At 39.3% G+C, this 11,361-nt stretch overlaps 1 protein-coding gene across 1 annotated transcript in view; it reads left to right on the top strand.

Moving 5' to 3' along the window:
- Positions 1-11,361, top strand: part of ESCO1 (establishment of sister chromatid cohesion N-acetyltransferase 1) — a 73,804-nt gene that overhangs the window by 26,708 nt on the left and 35,735 nt on the right. The window contains exons 3-6 of the mRNA XM_025365703.1: positions 402-504; positions 746-2,865; positions 8,098-8,212; positions 10,293-10,354. Coding sequence (XP_025221488.1) covers positions 1,336-2,865; positions 8,098-8,212; positions 10,293-10,354 — 1,707 coding nt within the window. The 5' untranslated portion in view covers positions 402-504; positions 746-1,335. The remainder of the gene's footprint in view (positions 1-401; positions 505-745; positions 2,866-8,097; positions 8,213-10,292; positions 10,355-11,361) is intronic.

Raw genomic sequence — 11,361 nt, 5'->3', positions numbered from 1 at the left:
CCGCCACCTCGCCCGGCTAGTTTTTTGTATTTTTTAGTAGAGACGGGGTTTCACCGTGTTAGCCAGGATGGTCTCGATCTCCTGACCTTGTGATCCGCCCGTCTCGGCCTCCCAAAGTGCTGGGATTACAGGCTTGAGCCACCGCGCCCGGCCGTTTTTCGTCTTTTAAAACTTTTTTTCCACAATATAAATGAATGCTTACTAGTCCATTGGCTGCATATAGTTGACTGCAAATTAGAAATACTAAAATTAAATGCTCTGTGTAATGTGAGCTCTGAGGAAATAATGACTAATGGTAGAACAAGATGAAATTATGGAGTGTTATATTTGATGAGAGCTGAATGGATGATTACATCTTTCCTTTGTCCTTTTAAACATTAAAAAAGCCCTTTTTCTTTCAGGTGCTGTGTGATGTGTTAAGAGCATATTATAAGGAATGGTTTTGTCTAATTTTCATGAGTTATGGTGGCTGAGACATCGAGTCTATGTTGTGGGGCAAAAACTGTAAGTAAACCTCAAGGAATACACTGATTTTCAACTATTCTATGCTTATATAAGACAAGTTATTGATTATTCATAGGAATATACTTGGGATACTTCGTTCTGTTAGCCTTAAGGGTACAGACTAGATATTTCAAAAGGAGGAGTTAGATTTTATTTAAATCAAGGTTATTTCTGTGTAGTATTAGCATTGCCATATTTCATGGATTGTACAAAACTTTATTTTTGTTTTTTAATTTTTCAGAAATGGCAGCACAAAAGGAAATCTATATTAATAGAATATTTTATTGAACAAAGGAGGTTAGATAAGAACTGCAAACCAACAGACTCAGCAAACAAGGAAAGAAACGTGTTAGCCATAAGACATGTTTCAAGTGAATCGAAGTCCAATAACTGTAGACTTCAGAAGAAAAAAGTTTTCAAAAATTTTATCAAAACAGGTCACTGATAAATAACTCCCCAGTAATAGGGCTAGGCCTGAAACCAAAATTAATTTAAAAATTAACAAAACAGTTCGAACCTGAATTAAATTTCTTTTCATAAAAAAACTTGTTAAAAATAATCAAATTAAATTTTCCTCAAATTTTTATTACCTTGTCCAAAGTAAAGCAAGTATCTTTTAGCATTCATGCCAGCTTTTCTCATGTTCTAGGAATGACAGAAACCTTACTTGAAGCAAACTAGTATTTGTGTTGAAAATGTGTATCAGCATCAGTTAAAGTTGATTTTTCATACCTGCTCCTCAGTAATAATACTAGCTAATCAGCATTCACGCCTACCAGGACACAAAAATCCTCTTCAAAATTACACAGAAAAGAAAGTCATTACTCAGGAATGATGTCCATTCAGGAGAAATCAAAAGAGAATTCCTCCAAAGTTACTAAAAAAAGTGAAGATAAGAATTCAGAAACAGAAATTCAGGATTCTCAAAAGAATCTAGCAAAAAAATCAGGTCCAAAGGAGACTACAAAATCACAGGCTAAATCTTCCAATGAAAGTAAAATAAATCAGCCAGAATTGGAAACACGCATGAGTACAAGGTCATCAAAGGCAGCGTTTACTGATAAAGCTACCAAATCCATTAATAAAAATACAGTGACTGTGAGGGGACATTCACAAGAATCTACAAAAAAGAAATTATCTCAGAAAAAATTCGTGCATGAAAACCCTAAAGCAAATGAACAGCTTAACCGGAGATCACAAAGGCTACAACAATTAACAGAGGTTTCAAGAAGGTCTTTACGCAGTAGAGAAATTCAGGGTCAAGTTCAAGCAGTTAAACAGAGTTTGCCACCAACTAAAAAAGAGCAGTGTAGCAGTACTCAGAGTAAATCTAGTAAAACAAGTCAGAAACATGTGAAGAGAAAAGTACTGGAAGTAAAGTCTGACTCTAAAGAAGATGAACATCTAGTAATTAATGAAGTAATAGATTCCCCCAAAGGGAAAAAACGCAAGGTAGAACATCAGACAGCTTGTGCTTGTAGTTCTCGGTGTGTACAAGGATCTGAAAAGTGTCCTCAGAAAACTACTAGAAAAGAGGAAGCGAAACCTGTGCCTGTAACTTCTGAGGTGAAAAGATCAAAAATGGCTGCTTCAGTGGTCTCGAAAAAGAATGAGATAAAGAAGTTGGTTCATACACAAGTGAATACTAACACAACACTCCCAAAAAGTCCACAGCCATCAGTGCCTGAACAAAGTGATAATGACCTGGAGCAAGCAGGAAAGAGCAAACGAGGTAGTATTCTCCAGCTCTGTGAAGAAATTGCTGGTGAAATTGAGTCAGATAATGTAGAGGTGAAAAAGGAATCTTCACAAATGGAAAGTGTAAAGGAAGAAAAGCCCACGGAAATAAAATTGGAAGAGACCAATGTTGAAAGACAAATACTTCATCAGAAGGAAACAAATCAGGATGTGCAATGTAATCGTTTTTTCCCAAGTAGAAAAACAAAGCCTGTGAAATGTATACTAAATGGAATAAATAGTTCAGCCAAGAAGAACTCCAACTGGACTAAAATTAAACTCTCAAAATTTAACTCTGTGCAGCACAATAAGTTGGACTCTAAAGTTTCCCCTAAATTAGGCTTATTACGAACCAGTTTTTCACCACCAGCTTTAGAAATGCATCATCCAGTGACTCAAAGTACATTTTTAGGGACAAAGCCACATGATGGAAATATAACTTGCCAGCAGGAAGAAATGAAAGAAACTAATTCTCAAGAAGTGAAAATTAATGATATTACAGTAGAAATTAATAAAACCACAGAAAGGGCTCCTGAAAATTGTCATTTGGCTAATGAGATAAAACCTTCTGACCCACCATTGGATAATCAGATGAAACATTCTTTTGATTCAGCATCAAATAAGGTAATCTGTTTTTATTATGCACAATAGAGGTGCCTAAATATTTTCTGTAAGAAATGTCTATAACATTTTAGCATAAGAATCAAGTCATAAAAGTTTGAAGAGTCATTTGTTAAGGTCTCCTGTTAAGTTGTTAGCGAGAGTTTTATTAACCCAGTCTTGTTGTGATAGAACTTTAGATGTCTCACATTTACTTGGGGTGCTTCTCATTGTTTCTTCATTTTTACTCTTCATTTTTATTTTATGTAAGCATAAGCCTGGTGAATTCCAGCTTTTCTTTTAAATTTAACACACTGATTTTCCTATTAATTATAACCATAGAAAGTACATTTCTTAGGGACTACTTTTTTTTTTTTTTGAGATGGAGTTTCGCTCTTGTTCCCCAAGCTGGCGTGCAATGGCGTGATCTCGGCTCACTGCATCCTCCGCCTCCCTCATTCAAGCCATTCTCCAGCCTCACCCTCCCGAGTAGCTGGGATTACAGGCATGCACCACCATAGCTGACTGATTTGTATTTTTAGTAGAGAAGGGGTTTCTCCATGTTGATCAGGCTGGTCTCGAACTCCTGACCTCAGGTGATCCATCCGCCTCGGCCTCCCAAAGTGCTGGGATTACAGGCGTGAGCCACTGCACCTGGCCTTTAGGGACTACTTTTGACCTAAATATTAAAATTAATTTCAACTAGGACTAAACAGCCTTTTTTCCTACTGGATATAACTTAAAAGTTAAACATCTTTAAGGAGATGACTTGTGTGACTGTTTTGAATAGTTGGCAAGTAGAATGTCTGAGAGGTATAAATAATTCAGTCTTCAGCCTAAGAATAAAATTGTAGTGGCCAAGACTCTGAAATGGAAAAGTGAATTGAAAACCAGAATCTTGTATCTGGAATAAATTTTGATTATCTAAGAAAGTAGTTTTAAACTTTATGAAAGCAGCTGAGCCCTTTTCTTTCTAAAATAAATTATATGTAGGCTACTAATACATAAAACCAATAAGCAGAAATTTTATATGCATAGAACCCTGGAACTCTAACATAGATCTAACTCATTTATTTGTACTATTTAATTTTATAATGAGAAAACTTGAGAATGGAATATGATTTAGGCAACTTGTTTGGTGGCACAAATATAATTAGGATCCAGGTGTTCTAATTCTTAGCCCAGCATTCTTTCTAAAACAACATACTCTGAACATTAGAAATCATTTGAGCAAAAAAAGTCATCATGAATAGAGAAAAAAGTCAAATCACTTCAAAGTTTTGCAAGTGATTTAAAGTTCTCTTTTGAGACATTTTGTCTAGGAGCAAATGTGAGTTAGGAGTCTGGGCTTTATTCCAGAAGCCATGAAAATAGATCAGTGTCTATTATTTTTCTTAAAGGGAGAAGACACCATATTGTACTCTCAGATTTTATTTTCTGTATAGATAGGAATGCAAGCATCAATTAAAAGATGATTGTTCAGAGAGATTTTACCAGTCAGTGATAGTAATTAGAAATAAGTAGTGAGTTGTAGTGTGAGTAATAAGTGTGGCTTCTTGCAGAGATGTAGTGGCTTTTTATGGATTGTGTCTCCAGATACAGTTGTAGAGTGTGTCTTCTAACTCCTTGCTGCATAAATGCTTGTTAGAACTTAGAAGGCAGACAGTTTATGGAGAGTATATTGATGGATATGAAATCTAATTCATTCCTTTGTAGTAAACTATGCTAGAATAAAGATGCTTACGTAGACCACATTATTTTGACCTTTGATAACATTGCCTTTACTGAAAGATACTTTAAATTTATGCAGCCCCTCTGTTTGGAGGAACATTATAAGAAACCATCCTGCTGGGCGTGGTGACTCATGCCTATAATCCCAGCACTTTTGGGAGGCTGAGGCTGTTGGATCACCTGAGGTCAGGAGTTCAAGACCAGCCTGGACAACATGGTGAAACCCCATCTCTACTAAAAATACAAAAAATTAGCTGGGTTTGGTGGTGTGCACCTGTAATCCCAGCTACTCAGGAGGCTGAGGCAGAAGAATCATTTGAACCTGGGAGGCAGAGGCTGCAGTAAGCTGAGATCACGCCGCTATACTCCAGCCTGGGTGACAGAGTGAGACTCTGTCTCCAGAAAAAAAAAAAAAAAAAAATCCAAAGAAACTTGTTGCTATGTTAAAAATCTTATGGTTTGAAATTCTAGAATATTGCAAACATTTAGAATATAGCAGAGATTAACATTACTCTCATATGTCTACCACCCAGATTTGACAAAAGTTAACATTTAAAAAACATTACTAAAAATCCTTTAAAGTTACAAAAGGTACATTACAGGTGTAGTTGAAGACTGCAACTCTTTTTTTTTTTTGAGACAGTCTCACTCTGTCGCCCAGGCTAGAGTGCAGTGGTGCATCTCGGCTCACTGCAAGCTCCACCTCCTGGGTTCACGCCATTCTGCTGCCTCATCCTCCCAAGTAGCTGAGACTACAGGTGCCCGCCACCATGCTGGGCTAATTTTTTGTATTTTTAGTAGAGACGGGGTTTCACTGTAGTAGCCAGGATAGTCTCGATCTCCAGACCTTGTGATCCACCCAACTCGGCCTCCCAATCCACCGCGCCCGGCCAAAGACTGCAACTCTATTCCATTTACCTGACTCCCCATAGTTAAATGTGCTCCTAAAGTGGATGTAGATCTTTTCAGTTTTTATTTCTGTGATTTTATGTGTGTATAAATTCATAAAGAATACTTAGCTTTGTTTGTGTTTCAGTGTTTTACAAAAATACTAACACATACATATTTTTGTAACTTGACTTTGTGTAATCAACATTATATTAGATGCTTATTGATACATGGGTATTTTAAAAACTGTATAGGAATATACCACAAGTTTATCTTTTCCTCTATGAAAAGACTTTCAGCTTGGGTCAGGCACGGTAGCTCATGCCTGTAATCCCAGCATTTTGGGAGGTTGAGGTGGAAGGATCTCTTGAGCCGAGGAGTTTTAGACCAGTTTGAGCAACATGGTGAGACTCCATCTCTACAAAACAATTTAAAAATTATCTAGGAGTGGTAGTGTGTGCCTGTGGGCCCAGCTACTTGGGAGGCTGAGGCAGGAGGACTTCTTGAGCCCAGGAGGTTGAGGCTGCAGTGAGCTGTGATCATTTCACTGCATTCCAGTCTGGGTGACAGAGTGAGACTCTCTCTCAAAAGAAAAAGAAGACTTTCACCATTCAGATTGTTTCCAGTTATTTTTCGCTAATCTCAACATTTTGACCACTGTCACAGAGTGATCAGGAAATGTGACCATATTGGTTCAGGACATATTTGAGTGCCTGCTATGTTCAAGGTGCTGTGCTAGGGCTATAGAACATGGGTAGGTTTCCTGCCCTTAAGGAGTTTCCATTTCCGTTTCCCTGAGATAGCCATGGAGTTTGGAGTATTTTTTTCTTTTTTGAGACGGAGTCTTGCTCTGTAGCCAGGCTGGAGTGCAGTGGTGTGATCTTGGCTCACTCTATCCTCTGCCTCCCGGGTTCAAGCGATTCTCTTGCCTCAGCCTCATGAGTAACTGGGACCGCCAGCACACCCAGCTAATTTTTTTTTTGAGATGAAGTCTCACTCTTGTCTCCCAGGCTGGAGTGCAGTGGCGTGATCTCAGCTAACTGCAACCTCTGCTTCTCGGGTTGAAGTGATTCTCCTGCCTCAGCCTCCCGAGTACCTGGGATTACAGGTGCCTGCCACCATGCTTATTTTTGTATTTTTAGTAGAGATGGGGTTTCACCGTGTTGGCAAGGCTGGCCTCGAACTCCTGACCTCAGGTGATCCGCCTGCCTGGGCCTCCCAAAGTGCTGGGATTATAGGTGTGAGCCACCATACCCAGCCCCATGCTCAGCTAATTTTTTGGTATTTTTAGTAGAGACAGAGTCTCACCATGTTGGCCAGGTTGGTCTCGATCCCTTGACCTCATAATCCACCCGCGTCGGCCTCCCAAAAGTGCTGGGATTACAGGCGTGAACCACCACGCCCGGCCTGAAGCATTTTCTTTTGTTGTTTACTAATTGAGTATCTGCTTTGGCAAGGTTCTGAATTAGAGGCTATTGGGAATAAAAAGGTAAATATAATATGGTTGTTGCTTTTAAGATTTATAGGTAAGTCAGACACAAATCACTGATTGAAAATAAAAAGTGATAAGCACATGAAAGAGATTTAGACAAAGTAGATGAAGAACAGGTAGAGAAGACTGGGAAAGGCTTTATGGAAGAGGAGCAATGAGTTGAATTTATACAGGGGGAAAGGTATTCTGGATCAACACTATCCAGTAGGAATATAAGTGAGCCACATACCAGATAATTTAAAATTATCTGGTAGCCACATTAATGGAGTAAAGAGAAATAGATCAAATTGATTTTAGTATCTTTTATTTAACCTGTCTTTTTTTTTTTTTTTTGGAGATGGAGTCTAACTTTGTCGCCCAGGCTGGAGTGCAGTGGCACTATCCTGGCTCACTGCAACCTCTGCCTCCCGGGTTCAAGTGGTTCTCCTGCCTCAGCCTCCCGAGCAGCTGGGATTACACGTGCCTGCCATCATGCCCAGCTAATTTTTGTATTTTTAGTAGAGACGAGGTTTCACTGTTGGTCACTGTTGGTCAGGCTGGTCTCGAACTCATGACCTCAAGTGATCCACCCACCCCGACCTCCCAAAGTGCTGGGATTACAGGCATGAGCCACTGTGCCCGGCCAGGTGCTTAAGTTTTCAAAATCTGGTGTGATTTATGCTGTCAGCACATCTCAAGTGATACCACATTTTAAGTGCTCACTAGTTAGACGTGGGAGTGATGACCATATTGGACTTTATAGTCTAGACAGACAAAATTTGGAAAAAAGATACAGAGCCAGGAAACTATTGAATATATATGTGGGAGAGGTATTTCCTTTTTTTGAGATAGGGTCTCACTATGTTGTCCAGGCTGGCTTCAAACCCCTGGGCCTAAGTGATCCTCCCCTCTTAGTGAGCCTTCTTAGTAGCTGCGACAACAGGCATACACTGCTGTACCTTGTTTTTAAATTTAGCATGAAGGGTAATAATGGGCTCTGATGCTGAGAGGGTAGCTTGTAGCAAGATCATGGGGAGACTTCATGTCTATATGAATTACTCCAAATAAAAAGTATCTTAAATTTTTTTAGTATGCTAAAATTTACTGAAAGTGTATTTAGATAAAACGCAAAGTTGATGTAAAAATTTTGAATTATGTGTGTTCAGAATTTCAGCCAATGTTTGGAATCCAAGCTAGAAAACAGTCCAGTGGAAAATGTTACTGCTGTTTCAACTCTGCTCAGTCAAGCAAAAATTGATACAGGAGAGAATAAATTTCCAGGTAATACTTTGGAAATATTATTTGGATTTCATAGTCTTCAGTGACGTTTTTGTCAGTATTACAGAAAATGTTATATACCAAATAGGGTTGTGACATTCTTTTTAACCATTGCTATATTTTTCATATATGTGATTATCATGACTATCACCCATTGTTTCAGAATTACTTCTGTTGATTGGTTTGTTTAAAGTACCTAAGTAGGCCGGGCGCAGTGGCTCAAGCCTGTAATCCCAGCACTTTGGGAGGCCGAGACGGGCGGATCACAAGGTCAGGAGATCGAGACCATCCTGGCGAACACGGTGAAACCCCGTCTCTACTAAAAAATACAAAAAACTAGCCGGGCGAGGTGGCGGGCGCCTGTAGTCCCAGCTACTCGGGAGGCTGAGGCAGGAGAATGGCATGAACCCGGGAGGCGGAGCTTGCAGTGAGCTGAGATCCGGCCACTGCACTCCAGCCTGGGTGACAGAGCGAGACCCTGTCTCAAACAAACAAACAAACAAACAAACAAAAAATAAAGTACCTAAGTACTACCCTTTGACTCCCTACCAAAGTTCTTTTTTTAAAGTTAACTTTTATTTGTGACTGACTTTCTTGAGAAGTGTTCCTTAATGAATTGCATAAAATAGTGGTAGCAGCTTATTTCTTAAGTATTTTATTATTTGTGCTCTACCATTTCAGGTTCTTATCTTTAACCCTTATTTACTTAGTTTTCCATCTGAATGATCCTGTGTCTAAACTAAGGATTTAATAAATGCTACAAATTGTCCACTTGTATAAAAGCCTTAGTTTTGGAACCTTGTGAACTCTTTTTTATAATACATTATTTGGGGGTGGGCGTGGTGGCTCACACCTGTAATCTCAGCGCTTTGGGAGGCCAAGGTGGGCAGATCACTTAAGACCTGGAGTTCAAGACCAGCCTGGCCAATGTGGTGAGACCCCCGTCTCTGTTTACTAAAAATACAAAAAATATTAGCCAGGCGTGGTGGTGTATGCCTGGAATCTCAGCTATTTGAGAGGCTGAGTCAGGAGAATTGCTTGAACTTGGGAGGCAAAGGTGAGCCAAGATTGCACCACTGCATTCCACCCTGGGTGATGGAGCGAGACTGTCTCAAAAACAAAAAACTAAAAAAAAAAAAGTAATTTGAACTGTTGGGTGAGGATTTGCTCACTTATATTGGATGAGACAGCAGAGGGTATAGAAAATAAATCTCTTAATTCCTATTGTTTCTCTGTTAAAGGAAAGGTATATATGAAGCAAAATGTTGAGTTTGGATAATTACTGACATGATTTAACTTTTTCTCTGAGTTGGGGAAGAGAGAATGTAATATAAATATGAGAAATGCATTTATTCATTAGAAAATAAAATGGATTGCTTATTGCCTTTATTTATTATTTTGACTAAAATTGCAGAGACTATCTTTTTTTTTTTTTTTTCCCCCTGAGGCGAAGTCTCACTCTGTCTCCCAGGCTGGAGTGCAGTGGCGTGATCTTGGCTCACTGCAACCTCTGCCTCCCAGGTTGGAGCAGTTTTCCTGCCTCAACCTCCCACGCAGCTGGGATTACAGGCACACATCACCACGCCCAGCTTATTTTGTATCTTTAGTAGAGACAGGGTTTCCCCATGTTGGGCAGACTGGTCTCGAACTCCTGACCTCAGGTGATCTGCCTGCCTTGCCCTCCCAAAGTGCTGGGATTACAGATGTGAGCCACTGTGCCCGGCATCTTTTTTTTTTCAGCAAGAAAATGTTTTCATTTATTTCTACTTAGGGATTGTATAATTATGCAGACATTGAAACAATTTCGTTATTATTCAGTCCTAATTGTTAGTTAAATTAGAGACAAACTAATCTACCATTATATCTCTTTGCAGCTTTGTGGTCTGAGTATGGGACAGCCTTTCTGCCTTTTGTCTGAAGAATAGTATCTAGGAAGGAGGTTCTAATTTTATCAGATGGTCTTTATTAAAAATAAGTCATTTAATGCATTGAAGGTTTTTTTTTCTTCATAATGATTTTATCCATTAGATGGAAAACTAATATAAAACTCAATACATAACCCACCTTCTTGATTAAATTACAGGTTCAGCTCCCCAACAGCAGAGTATTCTCAACAACCAGACATCTAAAAGCAGTGATAACAGGTAAGGTATTAATTAAATTTTAGAGCTTAAGGATTTTAACTTACAAGTTTTGAGTTTAGGGGATTCTTCCCTAAAAAGTTATGCTAGTAACCCTCAGTTTACCTACAGATTCTCTTTTTGTTACAACTTTTTCTATGCCTATACACACTGTTTACTATGGACATTTTTTCTACCTTACTACCTAATTTTTTTTTTTTTTTGTAGTTGGAGTGCAGTGGCACAGTCACTGCAGCCTTGAACTCCTGGGCTCAAGTGATCCTTCTGCCCCAGCGTCCCATGTAGCTAGGACTATACGTGGCACCATACCTGGATAATTTTTTAAAAATTCTTTTCTTTAGAGACAAGGTCTTGCTATACTGCTCAGGCTGGTCTCGAACTCCTGGCCTCAAGTAATTCTCCCACCTCAGCCTCTCAATTCTCTGGGATTATAGGTGTGAGCCACAGTATCTGGCAGCTACCTTATTCTTCTAAATTCTGGATTAAATTTCATTGTGTGACTTTACCGTGGTTTAACAGTTCTGTACTTTATGAACATTTTGGATATTTCTGTTTCATTTCTATCCAGAAAAGACAAATCCTGTGATAAATACGTATATCTTTGCTTACTTGTGTGTCTGTATCTCATTGCCAGACTTTCCTCCAAAGTGATTGGGCCTGTCTAAATAGTGTTTGAGAATGCCTTTTTCCCTAGACTTCTAGAAATACTGGGTATTAGCAACATGTAAGCGTGTTTTAAGTAAGATTAAAAGCTTTTTGTTTTCTTTTTTTTTTTTTTTTTTGAGACGGAGTCTCGCTCTGTCGCCCAGGCTGGAGTGCAGTGGCCAGATCTCAGCTCATTGCAAGCTCCGCCTCCCGGGTTCCCGCTATTCTCCTGCCTCAGCCTCCCGAGTAGCTGGGACCACAGGCGCCGCCACCTCGCCCGGCTAATTTTTTGTGTTTTTAGTAGAGACGGGGTTTCGCCGTGTTAGCCAGGATGGTCTCGATCTCCTGACCTTGTGATCCGCCCGT

This window comes from Theropithecus gelada, chromosome 18, assembly GCF_003255815.1.
Source record: "Theropithecus gelada isolate Dixy chromosome 18, Tgel_1.0, whole genome shotgun sequence".
NCBI lineage: Eukaryota > Metazoa > Chordata > Mammalia > Primates > Cercopithecidae > Theropithecus > Theropithecus gelada.
This window is presented reverse-complemented; position numbering and strand designations above follow the sequence as displayed.